This window comes from Neovison vison, chromosome 4 (assembly GCF_020171115.1).
Source record: "Neovison vison isolate M4711 chromosome 4, ASM_NN_V1, whole genome shotgun sequence".
In the NCBI taxonomy this organism is placed as follows: domain Eukaryota; kingdom Metazoa; phylum Chordata; class Mammalia; order Carnivora; family Mustelidae; genus Neogale; species Neogale vison.
The window spans coordinates 217,249,473-217,264,622 of NC_058094.1; the positions used below are offsets into that span (position 1 = coordinate 217,249,473).

At 49.0% G+C, this 15,150-nt stretch overlaps 1 protein-coding gene across 5 annotated transcripts in view; it reads right to left on the reverse strand.

Moving 5' to 3' along the window:
* The window catches only part of HIPK2 (homeodomain interacting protein kinase 2), a 172,074-nt gene extending 157,242 nt beyond the window's left edge, over positions 1-14,832 (reverse strand). For 4 of the 5 annotated variants that reach the window (XM_044246701.1, XM_044246700.1, XM_044246697.1 and 1 more), the window contains exon 1: positions 14,665-14,832. In XM_044246701.1, coding sequence (XP_044102636.1) covers positions 14,665-14,683 — 19 coding nt within the window. In that variant the 5' untranslated portion in view covers positions 14,684-14,832. Of the gene's footprint in view, positions 1-12,072; positions 12,163-14,664 lie in introns of those variants that run through there. The other variant, XM_044246699.1, reaches the window with a different exon arrangement.
* Positions 14,833-15,150: the final 318 nt, after the last annotated feature.

Genomic DNA, 15,150 nt, shown 5'->3' on the forward strand with positions numbered 1-15,150 from the left:
TCAAGTCCCAGGGAGAAAACACGGGACTGCATATACCTGTTGGCAGAACAATAAAGACACCTTCACACCCATTTACAAATCCACTTCTCAGGATGACTTTTCAACCATCACTCTCAATTTTAGAAGATACACTGTGCGCTCTAAACGGGGGACTTTTTCAGGTCTCTGTGTTGTAGCATCATACAAAAATCCGAAAGAACAAGACTGGGCTGCACGCTCTGTCGTGGAGTTAGCAAGTCTCCGGAAGTGTGTGCAACGTGTGTGAAGAAGGCACCTGGGGCAGAGAACGGACACACCACGGGCGTGATCTCACCCTCTCGGAGCCCGTAGTCTAGAGGGGGGAGACAGGTGCCAGACAAACCCTAAGTGCTGTGAAGGAGAACAGGGTGCCTCGAGATCAGAAGAGGGGCGTCTAATTCACGCAGGAGGCAGTGACAGTTTGGTTAGGGCTGCCGGGTGAGCGGCAGGGAGTCAGGCAGGAGGCGGATGGGGATTCCAGGCAGGCAGGCCGGTGGCCACAGTGCCGGGGCAGGAAACAGCTGGAACAGGCACAGGCCCAGAGAGGCCGGGACAGCGCCGAGAGGGGGAGTAACTCAGCAAGGAACCATGCTGGCGCCGTGATCTGCAAGAGCTGGGGTTTCATCTGAAGTGTGATGGAAGCGGTTGTCCATCTGCCGTGGGAGAGGGATCAGATCGAATGTGCACGTTAAGATCACCACGGACGTAGGCTGGAGGCTCGGGAAGGGACACGGGGGACAAGCAGGTCAGGAAGTCCCTCCAGGTAAGACACCGGGGTGGGTTGGACTGGGCTCATAGCGTCGGAGCCGCAGCCTGAGGACCAGTCCAGCCAAGCCTGTTCCTGGAACCCAGGGACGTGCTGTCTACAGCTGCTCTCACCAGCACAGAGCTGAGCGGCTACTACACAGACTGGCCCGCAAAGCCTGAACTACCAGTGACCCTTGAACAACGTGGGTTTGAACCACAGAAGTTCACTAATATGCGAGGTCTTTTTTTTTTTTTTTACAATAGAGTCCCAAAAATGTATTTTCTCTTCCTTATGATTTTTCTTAATAACATTTTCTCTTCTCTAGCTTAATCTCCGGTAAGAATACAGCATATAATGCACATACAAAATATATGTCAATCATCTATGTTATCAGTAAGGCCTCCCATCAATAGTAGGCTATTAATCCAGTTTGGGGGGGGGGGAGTCAAAATTCATACATGGATTCTTAGCGCTGTGTTTTGATGCCCCTAACCCCAGGGTCAACTGTACCTACTGTCTGGCCCTCTCCAGAAAGAGTCCACTGACCACTGGGCCAGAGGATGGCCATGTAGAGAGAAGTGGACAGGTTTACCATACACAAGCAGTCCTTCATTATTCACGGATTCCATACTCAACTCAACAACTCGTGAGAATTTATTTGTAATCCCACAAACAGTAGTCAGAGGGCGCTCTCAGTCACTCCCAGCCACGCCTGAGGCACCTGTTCCCCGCGGAGGCCGCACCAGGCCATGCTCTGCCTTCTGGGTTGTTTTGTACGACAGGCAAGTAATCCTTTCCACTGTCTTATTAGCACCATGTTGCTTGCATTTTTGTGTGTGTGGCTTTTGTTGGGGATTTAAAATGACCCTTAAGCACAGTGCTGAAGGACTGTCCAGTGTTTTTCAATGCAAAAAGGCTATGATATACCCTACAGAGAAAATACTTGTGCTGGTAAGCTTCATTCAGGCACGAGCTAATAGTCCTACAGCCTGTTAGCTCAGTGTTAATGAATTAACGATATGTATTAAAGAAGGTGTCCTTAAACAGAAGCACACATAGACAAGGTTATGTATTGATCGGCTGACGAAAATATGACCAGAGGCTTGCAGGAAGCTAACCTAGGAGCATCGTTTCAGTATTTGCTAATTCAGTGTTTGTGGCAGCTTTATAGAACATAACTCTGGCGAAAAACAAGAATGGCTATATTTGGGAGGCAAAAATCAATACAATTTGGGGATGGAATAAATGTGAAGTAAAATGAAGTCAAGAATGACTCCCAGGTTTCTGATGTCAACCACTGGAGGGAAGATGATGCCATTTATGGAAATAAGGAATTCTGGAAAAGGCCTGTATTTCAGAGGACTGACCCAAAGGTTTTCTTTGTACATGTTAAACGTGATACCTGGGGGACATCCAAGTAGCGATGGCAAAGAGATTGTTAGCTCTATGACTTTGGAACTCAAAATATAAATCCAGGGAGAGACAGAAGTTTGGGAGCTCCTGACACACAGAGATGGTATCGGAAGCCCTTGGGAATGAGGAGGGCTGAGCCCCCGGAGCCGTGAGAAACTCTTCCTTCCTGAAAGAATGGGTGGGTGAACTTAAGGCTCTATTTGTTTAATATGAAAATACTTTGGGGAGGAACGTAATCTTGGTGGCACATATCTAGAAAGCGATAAATGTTCATACCCCTGGACTTACTAATTCAACTTTGGAGAATCTATCCTAAATTTCGGCCACACCTTGTTACGCTGAGTAATGCTGAGAAACATCTCATGATAGTAAAACCAGAAATAACCTTAACATTTGGGGAACGCTACGCTGACAACACTACTAATGTTTCCCTCTATAATTTCTTCTACAGATTCTAAGCTTAGAAATTTCAACTTCTCCAGAGGTTTAATAAATATCCACTTCTATTTCTTTCAAGCTTTAAACAAAATAAACAAGCAAAAAACAAAAAACAAAACCCAAAATTGGTTCTTTCCCCTGACCTACTGAAACGCACACAGCTTCGGGGCCAGGGTCTTGGCCTGTTTTGTCCACCGTGGGGCACACAGCACTGAGAACGGCACCTGGCATGTTGAATGTGCTCTGCAGACTTCTGTTGAATTTAACATTTTAATCACGTAGAACTGATGCTGGTATGATGACGTGAGGTGAGAATACCCACTGGGAGTGTTCAAACTGCTCTCATGTGGTCCCGCTCCCATTGTTCAATCGGGTTTCCTTTCGCCCACTGCCTCGTGGCACCTCCTTCGTCATCTATTAGATGCTCACCGACAACGGCCTTAAATCTGGCTCACGCATTCTGCCCCACGGATGGGTCAAGCTTCGTGCCAAATCTGATGCTTTATGGCTTCTTTTCGCGCACGGCAGAGCTAGCCCCTTCGCTCCTCTCTCCTCTTTCAGGCCTGCACCACCTCGTCTTTCAAGAAGACCCACAGAAGGCAGCCTCTCTCCCAGCTCCACGGGGAGTCTGCTTCTCCCTCTGACCTTCTTCCCTTTCATGCTCTCTCTCACTGTCTCTCTCTCTCAGATAAATACATAAAATCTTTACAAAAAAAATAATTTGAGAAGTTAGCTTCTCAAATTTTAAGAGGCTTTGATTGGAACGAAGAACATCTATATTTGGCGAAAAACCACAGCGCACATTCCATATTTTAGGCCCTCACTGAGGATTGGGACTCTAGCCTGGCGGTCCAGGGCACCAGCTCCAGATCCGGATGGCCTGGCATCGGGGTTAGCGGCCGTGGAGCCTTCCTGAGCTTCCATGCAGCGCGATGGTAGCATGACCTACCCTACAGCAAGGCTTCGAGGATTCAGGGAATTAATGCAGGTGAAACCTTATAGCAGAAGCAGCAGCACCCAGGGCCCGACAGGCATTAGCTGTCATTTTCATCTTTTTATGACACGTTTTCTTCCTTAGAGGTCTCAGCAAGATTATTCTCAGATGTTTTATCTGTTCTGCTACTCAAAACGGGTTCACGTCTCAGCTGCCTGTTACTATATCCATCCTGTGGGCCAGCCACCAGCCTAAGTGCTAGATCATCAGGTCAGCACGATCCTGCTTGATGAAGACAGGCAAATGGGACAGCAGAGCCTCAGGGAGGTGTGTGAGACATTAACATTTGAGAACCATCCGCCCCTTCTCCCGGGATAGTGACTGCGTATCTCCCTGTCGCGTGGTGCACGGACCACTCCGACTCACCTGTGAGGACAAGACAAGGGCACGTTCTGGCATCAGCTGAGGCACAAGCCCCTGCCTCTACCAGCTGCTGCTCGGGAGACCCGAGACACATTATCTAACATCTCTAAGCCTCACTGTCCTCTCGAACAAACAGGGAAGATCACAGAGCTCTTTATGTTAGTTAACGGAGACGTATCATTACCGTGAGAATGACAGCTGCCCAGTACACTCTGGGACCCCAGAGCCAAACTAGGGCCAAACTAGTTGAGTTACAGACTGGCTGAGTTTGCTGGACCAAGAGGCAGTAGCTCAGGCCGTGGAGAAGATGGGGCCTGGGGCCGGATCTGTACATTGTCCTACGGCTTCGGGAAGCTTCGGCCACAAAAGGGCAAGAGAACTAAAAATAATGCTAACGTCAGGTCTCTGACTCTCACTCCTTCAAGGGAAGCTCTAATCAAAACAGCTACCATCTTGTTTGAAACAGGTACTGATTTTTCATTCTGAATGCATTCATTCTAAAACCGGGGTTCTCAATTAGAAATGCAAATTCTCGAGCCCCACCCCAGACCTACTGAAACAGAAACTGAGGGCGGGCCCCCTGATGAGTTTTAACAAGCCCTCCAGGTGACGGATGGTGCCAGGATGGTGCCAGAGTCGCAGAAACGCCTCTCCCAACAGGGCCAGACACAAACGGCCCCGGACGAGGGTTTCAAGGGTCCCTCGGCTTAGACCCTCACACCTACAACACATCGGGGTGAAAACACAGCCAAGATACATAAAGTCAAAGAACAAACGGGCAGGTTGAGGAGCCTGGCTGTGGGCTGAAGAGTGGGAAGTAATAAGTAGGTGGAAGCAGAGACGTGAGATGACATCAAGGAAGGCGAGGAGAGGCCGCGCACCTCAAGGGCTCAAACAGACGGAACAGAAAAGCTGTAGGATTTACTAGGCTCTCTGTCAAGTTTCGCTGTGGGAGGGACAGACACACTGGTTCCGGAGCTACCTGAGCAAGCAACAGGAAATGGGTCAGTTTCATCAACTCTGCTTTATGGAGCAACCCGAGTCTGAGATCCAGGTTGAGGAGGGAAAGAAAGGAAAGCTGAACATCCAGTGAAGCAACCACCAGCCATGACTTGTATAAACAGGAAACATTTCAAGTTGCCTCCGTTGCCCCAGATTTTACAGCAAGAAGTCCCCTTATCAGCACTGCCCTTAGAATGGGGGAGGGGCAGGGCTCCAGCTGCAGAAAGTATGAAAGACCCCATACTTTCAAGGTCCCAGCCCCGTGTTCCCAAGGTCAAGAGGTGCGCCCCCTCACGGAGGACATGGAGTGGGCACGGGTTTGAGCACGGCGCTCTTCTGATTATGCTCTAGGTCCCTGGCACCCAGGCCTTCCCCAGGGCCCCTGGGTGCATGTTTTGGTTTTCTGAGAAAAAAAAAATGATTCTAAACTGTACCTGGAAGATTAGAATTAAAAAAAAAAAAAAAAAGCTGCTTAAGGGCTGGAAGGGACTCTGAGGTCCTCTGAAACTCATTATGGTTCCACTGGTTTCTCTTCTGTGATTTTTCTGTTTTTGTTAATAAGTAGCTCATAATGACAAGCTGCAAACTTTCTCAGAGAAACAGGAAGAAGAGCTTCCTAGGAGAGGACTGGAAGCGATGGAACTGACAGCAGGTAACCCTGCTTTCCTCGGGAAAGGGGGAAATACTCCCTCGGAAAAGGGGGACGGCAGGAGGTACCGTGGGCTGCATGAGGACTCAGAAGAACCCCCGCATCAGCCCCCTTACAGGCAGGTCTGGGGGACAAGGCGAGGGCTCTGAGAGGCTTGCAGGAACCACACGCCCTGGACCGCCCAGGGAAGCCCCCCCACCCCCCACCCCCGGCCTCGCTGTTCTGAGCCTTTTATGCACACTGCCCTGGGGGCTGAGAACCCCAGCTCTGCCTCCTCCCTTCTCTCCAGGCAACATCAGGGCAGTCTCTTCACTGCTCTGGGCCTCAGTTTCCCCGTGTCAAAGGTTGATACTAGCAGGTGATGATCCCACCAGGTATACACCGTGCCCAGTAAGATCCTGAGATACTCTAATCTCAATGTTGACTCTGAGAGACCCTCTAAAAAGAAGAGATTCTTCAGAAAAACAGGATAAATAGCATGATATTGCCAATCCCTGCAAGATTTCCTGACGGCCACAAGTTGTGGGGAGGAGAAGCGAAAAGGAACAAATATGTACTGAACCCCTGGGTCAGGCCTGCTGAGAAGGGCTCTAGGCACGTTCTCTTGAGTGACCCCCACCAGAGCCCCCGTTCCATCTCACAGCGCGCCCAACTCCCACGGCAGCACACGGCCTCCCGGCATGGCTCACCCTCTGGCTGCCTCGTTCCACTATTACAGCCAAGCCAGGAAAAATTACCTTGTTCAAGTATCATTTTGATTATATTGGTCCCCTTCTCCTCACCATAAAATGTCTCTTGAATTAGAACCCCTTTTAAACCTTTCAACAACTGATCCCAAACACTTACCATTCTCGTCTGCTGCTCTATTTTGTGCTTACCACTCCAGCCAAGCAAAAATTACTTTGCAAATGAATTCCATTATGCACCCTGCTTATTCACCTTGTTAAGCCAGCACAAGAGTTTTGACTGGTTCTGTTTTCTCTTTGTACGGGAACACCTCGCTTATCCGACATCCACGGCAATGAGCTGCTCCACAAAACCGATCTACATAAATTAATTTCCTATCTTCCAGAAGTTTAACCCTTGAGGGGGCCCTAAATCCTTTTTGAAGTTGTGCTATAATTAAACGAGAATTTCTTTAACTATTTTCTAAAGGAAACATTTCTGTAATGTATTAGAGAACCTCCCAGTCTTGGTTAACGGAACGTAATGAATATCGATTGATCTTCCCTGATGGTGCAGGTCACACTTGATGAGTAACCCTAGGCACAGCGCTGGGGCTGCAAGTCTAAGTGGCGCAGGGCTGAAGCTGAGCGTGCAGCGTGCCCGCGCTCTCTGCCTGGAACGAGATCCCCTGAAATTTACTTTCCTGCACGAGGCTGCTCTCAGCCTGGATGCTGGGGAGGAAGTGCAGGCACAGAACCCAGGAGGGTGTAACGTGCTGCCTTTCCGCACAATTTCGGGAATTTACATGCTGCTTTTTGTCAGAGCTCTGTAAATTCTTCATCAGGGAGAGAGAGAGGAGGGGGGGAAAAAAAGCATGGGCTTCCACAACCAGCAATAAACCAGGGTTTTCCGAATCTCCTTACCAGACTTTTCACAGGACTGCAGGGCCACTTGCCATTAAAATTTGTTCTTTAATGCCTGTGCAACCAGAAGTTCCACACAGAACTGGCATGATGGATCCCTTTGCTTATGACAAGCTCTTGGAAAAATACTTTTTTTTAAAGATTTTATTTATTTATTTGACAGAGAGAGAGAGCGAGATCGCAAGTAGGCAGAGAAGCAGGCAGAAAAGATGGTGGGAGGGAGCAGGCTCCCTGCTGAGCAGAGAGCCGGATGCGGGGCTCAATCCCATATCCCTGAGACCATGACCTGAGCAGAAGGCAGAGGCTTAACCCACTGAGCTACTCAGCGACAGGAAAAATCCTTTTATGTTGTGAATCACAACTCCACAGGCTGAATCCCTGAGGTGATACTGATAAGGAGGAAAACAGTAAAAATACAGAAGGCGACCTGATCGCATCAGGATGCAGACGCAATCTGGAAAGTATGTGACCCCAAAGTGCTTTTCTAACCAAAGTTAGGGCCGCTTCTATGGTGCTCTTTCCCCGAGGACGGTGGCGGCACACAGTGGCACACCTGAAGGAGAAGGCCCTCACGTGCTCACCCAGTGCTTTGGCAGAGAAGGTTTTAGAAAGTCTAAAGCATTAGCACATCAAAGAGTCAATCCATCTTCATTCTGCTTAAACACAGTGGCATTTAATTAATCAGAACTAAGGAGAGCAAAAGAAGTTAGGCAAGGATTGCTAAAACAGACCACTTTCAAAACACTACAAATCTCTTCAATGCCATGTGCAGAAATAAAGTGGCTGTAAAAACCACAAAATTATTTGGCTGTTTTCAAGGTTTGCCTTTTCTTTCTTTCTTTTTTTTTTTTAACTGGCAACTATTTCACTAGCTTACTTCCTAATGGTAAAGTCCCTCCTCAGAAAGCTATAGGCTGAATGGCCTTGCCATCAGTATCTTCTGCCTTTTCTGTTGGCTTTAGACCAAAGACAGGGAGGAATCCTGGCTGTTAAGGCTGACTTGTAGCCACTCTCATAACACTTAGCTTACTTGTCACAGAGAACCTGGAAAAACAGGTATGGCTTTAGCTGACTCAGAGTCTGTCCAAAGAATTTGACAAACTTTCCTTTCTAAACCTGGGCAAACTGATATTACACGGAATCAAAATTCTTGTGTGTGTTCTCTTCTCTTCTTTCGATGATCTGTTCAACTTCATACATGTGAGTCCTCTGCATTCTGTCTGTCAGCTCTGTAGGAGACAGTAAGTAAGGTTCTAAAGAGCTGGAGGTAGAGGGGTGACTTCAAAGCCATCAAGCACATTCAGAGTCAAGCAGAAGGTGGTACTGTTGGGGTGAAGGAGGGCCAGACATGCGCAGAAGGCACGGAGACCACAGTGAGAGCAAGCCAACTATTGGTTACCAACCCAGGGCTGGTGTAATGTAAGTTATTACTTAGATGTATTAGGAAGAGTCAATTCAGCAAATATTTACGAAGGGCCTACTAGCTTTAACGAACTGCCCAGCTACTGTGGGGGATACAAAGATGAATCAGATTTGGTTCTCCCCTCCAGGGGTTCACAATGATGCAAGAATCCTGAAGTCATTTTTCTTGTGTACGCTGTACTAATGAGACCATTATTAAAGAACTGTATTCGGTTTCGACCACCACCATTTCCTTTTAATGTGGACAAACTAGAGACAGCTCAGAGGGAGGGAACGCAGAACAGGCTCCATGAGGAAGCGGCTGTAGAGACGCACTTCCTATCTCCAAATACATGAAAGGCTCTAGGGGAAAGAACTGAGTAAAAGAAAACAGGTTTGAATGCAGGCAGGTGAGAATCAGGCAGCCCCAGGAATTTCTCAGCAGTTGGGTTACCAGAATCCTGGAACTGGTTACTGAGGGAGTTCCTAGTGTGGCCTTTTCTGGGGGCAGGGGACTGTTTCGGCGAACTGTCAATTTCAAGTCATGGACATTCACCTTCCTGAAGGCAGGACGATGAACTACACTTCCCCCAAGGTCCTCTCCTGCCCTGGGTCCCAAACCCCTGAGATGCCGAGCTGGCTTTTCTTCTACAACTCCCTGAGAGATCTGCTGAATGACCCTTTGGATCTAGATCCCTTCTAATAAGCACCACAAAACCACCTGGAATACAAGATAGCAGCTAGGCAGCAAAGCCAGGAATTAAAAAATTCTCCAACACCCACAAATGAGGCAGGGGTCCATCCAGAACAGAAAGCAAGACCCTAAATACCAAAAAGGAAGCCTCCCAGTGGTGTGTGCAAATTAGAAACATATTTGCATTTACAAGGATACAAAATGTGAGTAATGAAAGAGGAAGAGATGGTAATTAGAGAGGGTGATTTCTAAGGAAACTTGTAATAGGAATTTCCAACATTCCAAAATACTTGTTTGGTCCAAATTAAAATATATATATTGTTTCCAGAGAAAATAGGGAAATGGGGTCTTCCCTTTACACCTGAAGAAACACTAGTATGTTGAGAATTAAAAACTGGCGCACGTGAGCCGCCTGGGTGGCTCAGTGGGTTAAAGCCTCTGCCTTCCGCTCAGGTCATGATCCCAGGGTCCTGGAATGGAGCCCCGCATCGGGCTCTCTGCTCAGCAGGGGGCCTGCTTCCTCCCCTCTCTCTGCCTGTCAAATAAATAAATAAAATCTTAAAAAACAAAACTGGCACACGTGCAGGCACGCGCACACACACACATCCCAGCTTGAGTCAGGCCACTGTCCGGGGAGCCCAGAAGTACTTTTGACTCTCAATTCCCATAGCTCCTGAATTCCTTGAAGACAGGGACCAAACGTAAATGCTCGCAGGTGACGTCATTAAAGAGGTGGCCTGTCTGTGAGACGGGGGTGACAGCACTCACTTCAGGTCCTAACAAGGACCGCGAGTTCACAAAACTGGAGTGAGCAACACGGACCAAGTGGAGCCTCGGTCATGCTTTGTGCTGCGAACTTCACGTCTCAGTTTCTTTTAGAGGAAAAATAAAGACCTTCCTATACCAGCTTTTCAGTTTTCTTCCCCGCCCCACTCCCACCCCCAACTAGAGTTCTGCCATGTGAATTGGAACTATTACGAGTTTGGGCCTTTCGGGTTCACACTCTATCGGTGGTTATAAAAAGTCGGCTGGCATTATCCTGAGTCCCATCTTGGATAGCTGCCTGAAGTGCCCGAATTGCCACCATAAGACTACCAGAAATCTCTGGCAAATTACACGTTTAGAGAACAATACAAAATGGTTCCATAGCATACCCTCTTGATCATCACTACTTTGTTTCATATAAACTTCAAAGGTGGTTCCCCAACATTAGTCTCTACGGAGGAAGAGAAACGAAACATTTAAAAAAAAATTTAAGTATGAAGACTAGAAGCAGCTGTAACTTGCATAAGGAACCACATTTTTTCTTCGAGGAAAACTATGTTGAATACGCGATGAGCCAGACCCTGGCCTGGGACTGAGCGGCTGCCGCTCCTCTGAGGAGGTCCTGGGGGAGCCACCTCTGGCTGCTCCCTCTCCGGGCCTGCCTGGGGTGGGGGCATGGATCTGGGTCAGGGGCGAAGGTTATCTTTCCTACTTAGGGATACTTTCAAGGAGGCACAGCTGCAGCTCCTGAAACTGCTCTAACGGTTTGTTTCCTCATTTTTAAAGTGGCACAGAATGTGAGAAATTCTCTACCTGAAACCAGCAGAAACTCAGTGCGAATGGAAATCTAGAAAGGTCACAGAGGGGGTCAAAAAGGCTCTTTCTTCTGTGGCCATAGGGGGTTTATTGTTGCTGGTGCCAAACTGGAGGGGGAATAGCAGGAGATTAATAATTGAAATGCTGCTATTATTGGTTTTCTAAACTATATGTGGGCTAGTCCTTCCCTGGAGCCATCATGCCTGTAAACAGCCCCCCAAAATAGAGGAATTTAACGCATGCCTAACAAACTAACAAAATACCTCCTACAGCCAGGCACTTCACAGGCACTCATTTCTGATGGAGTCTTGCACAGTCCAATGAGGCTTAAAACACTACAAAACTCCGAGAAGTTAAGTAACGTGCCCAAAGTCACACAGCTAGATTCAAACCCAGGTCTCTCTGATTCCAGTGCTAGACCACACTGTCCGGAACTGAGGGTAAAATTAATGAACCTTGATTCACTGCTCGAAAGTAGTGAGAATGAAAACAATATTTATACTTACTCATTTTAAAAATATAAAACACAAACACAGGAAAAGATATTTTAGAGCATGTGTCATCAAATTCTTTTAATGGAAGATGATTCAGAACCCATTTCTTGGTAGGCGTTTTGGTAGGTGTCTTCAGACCCATCTGACGAGAGCTTCGAGTATTAGAGTTTTGGTAAGTCGGACTGTGTAAGTCAATACTAATTGACATGACACATCTCGGGTACAGCGGAACATGATTAACTTGGATTTTAGGGTCCTCTAATTCAGAACCCATGGCAATATAGGCCTGTAGTTCTGTGTGGCTGGCCTTTGCACTATACTGAAAAAAAAGGCTTGCTAAGCAAGTTGATGGAGTAAACACAATCGCAGGGCAAATGTTTAACTTTCTAAAGAAAATAAATCTTTTTTAAAAAGTCTAACTTAATCAGTACCAAGTTACTGAAAACGAATGTCCTATTTATAAACCTAACCTTAAAAGCAAGTAGCAGGAGACTGGTAACACTTTGCTACCCATTAGTCTGTATTACTAAACATACCCTGTTTCAAAGACCACGTTTCTCCCTCAACAGTGGGCAGTTCAGAAGGCCCCACTGCTGCATTCAGACCTTGACCCAGTATCCCAACTTGGGGCAAATGCACTCCATTCAAGGAATGAGTGCGCTCCCGAATTCCAGCTGAAATGCCTCACCTGTCATTATATTGCTCCTGAGAAGAATCCCATGTTCGATTTTTGTGGCAGCTTGAAAACGATTAGGAATCTTCTCGGCGAATTCCCCAGGAAAAGCCCTGCTCCTTCAGGATACACAGCGGGGACCCATGCATTCTGACTGGGATATGGTAAAAATCAGGCTCACTGAATCCAGTGGATCTCGCCAAGGAGGGAAAAAGGAGGTCACCAGAGTCTTAGATGCACTCATCACACTAAGTAAATGTAGGTTCCAGCAGCACAATCCTTTATAGAGGTCACCTGTCTGTTTTAGAGCATGACCAAGAGTCTCCTTCCAAAAGACCCAGGCCTGAGCTTGTGCCCGGGGAGGCTGGACTGGCTGAGAAGCGAGAGGAGGAAGCCTAGGGAAATAAGGATAAAGAGGCAGAGAAACTCCAGCAGAGTCGAAGGGTATGAGGTATAGGAACAGTTAAGACAGCACGCAGACAAGACTGAGCAAAACCCAGGGTGGAAAGAGGTGACCAGGTAGGTCATCTGGAACAGGGAACGGAGCCTGCAAAGAAAAACAAGTGAGCTCCCGAGACCTTTGAGATCCACGATTATGCATAAACCTTAACACTTTACCCACCCACAATTCTTTATCTGGTGTAATGCACGGAAAGAACACTGTAGTCAAACGAGAGTGCCAAGTCTTAGCCTCTGGGGTATGGCCTACATTCCATATGGATTTAGAAGGAAAGGAAAGGGAGAGAACCCGCACAGTTTCCGAGATGAGCTTCTCATAAAGTTGACAAAATACATCCCAAACGCACGTACCCAGGCCCTTATAAAACGGAAAGCAGCGTTTACTATAGTTCTGAATTCAATGCCAAGTTCCCTCCCTAATGCACACGCAGAGTGTCCAGCAGAGGGAGTCTCAAGGAGGTACTTAATAAAGAGAAAATTGTTTCATTTTAACACTCCATAGACAGTGGGAGCATTGACTGTAGCCCCCTCCCATAGACACAGACGAACAATGACTGCCCGACATGGGTTCTCCTGCCCTGTTCACAGAGCCACCGGCTCGTTCTATTCTGCCTGGTGGAGTGATCAGAAATTTCGTTTTGTTTTGTCGAATGGTTAAATGGACCTTGTGTTCTTCAGAATCAAAGAGGAAAGCCCCTGGAATAACATCTCTCTGTTGCCTTCTAAACAGCCCCTTTGTTTCTAAGAGAGTCTGAAAAAAAATATTTACAGTCCATAGGTTATTTACAGCCTCATTATCCAGGGCCTGACTGGTAACTTTATTCCATCCAGAAACCAAATTCATTTGGAGCCCTGGAACTAATAACAGATTTTCTTTTCAGATATTTTTTTTTTTTAATCTGCCTCTTGTAACAGAGATAAAACTATTAATGCGTTCCCTGTCTCACTCGCCAGCACTGTTCTCGGGATTTATAGAAGGATTAAAACCTCCTCTCCCAGCCCCTCCTCTCTGCTCCACACAAACCCTTTCCCCTCTCTCATTTGCCATTTCATCCACAGAATATCGGAACAAAACCGAAAGAAAGCCAGATGGACCAACGCTAAAAGTATGTAAAGGCTGCTATTTCAATGATTTCATAAGAAAAACATTTTCACGACGAAATGACTGAAAAAAATCGGGCACCCTTCGGCTTAAAATTCCTTCTACTACAAGCACACAAAAACACACCGAAGTGTAAAAACTTAGTTGATTCTGGTTTGATTTCTGGCTGGAAACTGACAAGAACTGACTGAAGAGAAACGAAAGAGAGAGAGGGAGGGCAAGGGGAAGTGGAGTGCTTTTGCCCTCCGTTCTTCTCTTTCTTCCTAAAGAGTCAAATGAGAAAAACGATCCCACGCCAGGTGAAGGTGCACCACGCAGGTTTACCCAGACCGACCGAGGAAAATGTCTCGGCCGCCCCCCCCCGCCCCGACTTGAAAACCTAAACTATATTTTCCCTTACACACGCTAATGCGGGGAGATTTTAGCCAATTTCATTGTTCTGCCTGGGTCTGAAATGGACTTTTCCTCCGTACCCCCCTCTCATCACCTAGCCCCATCATTCCCATTCGACAGCCCCCCCAAATCGGAGGCTCGCGGAGAATAAAGGAGTGTGGGGAGGGAGTGGAGAGCAGTGGAAAGGGGAGCCGTGGGGACAGAGTGGAAAGATCACCCTAAAGGTAATTTTGTTGGGGGGTGAGGGGGGGGGGAGGAGGAAAGCGAAACCACATCACCTTTATTTATTCCAAATAAATGAAAAGCACAGTCACGGGTCTGTCTTTTCCCCGGCGCCCCCTCCTAATTTCTTTTCTTCGGGCAGTAGCCCACCCTCGCACACACACACACACCCCCCAGCCCCTTTTCTCCACCCGGGAAATAAGATCCTGTTAAATTCCGGATCCCGGCCGTTCCGTGGGCAGGGGAGGGGGAGGCGGGGAGGGGTCGGGAGCCGGTTAAAGCCCCGGGGGTGGGGCGCCGGAGGCCGGGCGCCCGGGGGGCTGCGGGCCGGGGGCTGCCCGGCGAGGGGCCGCGGGCAGAACAAAGCTGCGGGGGCCGCGGCGGCCGGGCGGCGTTGGGCGAGCGGGGTCGGCGGGCCGGGCGCCCCTTACCTTCGTACACGGGGGCCATCGGGGCCGGGGTGTCCGCGATTCATGGCAACGGAGAAGGGAACGCGGCGCGCGAGCTCGGCCCCCCCAGCCTCAGTCGGAATCTGCCATCTTGAGCCTGTGTCTCCGCTCTCGGCGCAGCCGGGGCCGCCAGCGCCCGCATCACCGCCTCACTTGGCCGGCGCCGGGGGAGGGGGCCGGGCGCCCCCGCCGCCGCCGCCGCGGCCGGGCCCTGCGCGGGGCTCCGGGCGGCCGGGCGGGCGGGCGCAGCGGCCGAGGCCGAGGGGCCGGGCGGCCGCGGCCCCCGAGCGGGTCCGCGGTGGGGCGGGAGCCGGGGCGGGCAGCGCGCGGCCAGTGCCCGGCCGGAGCTCAGCTCAGCATGGCTGTGTGTGGGGGCTTCGGCAAAAGTTGCACGGGAGGCGGAGGAGGGGCGGGCGGAGCCGGGAGGAGGGGCGGGGGCGGGGGGCGGGGGGCGGGGGCGGCGGGCCG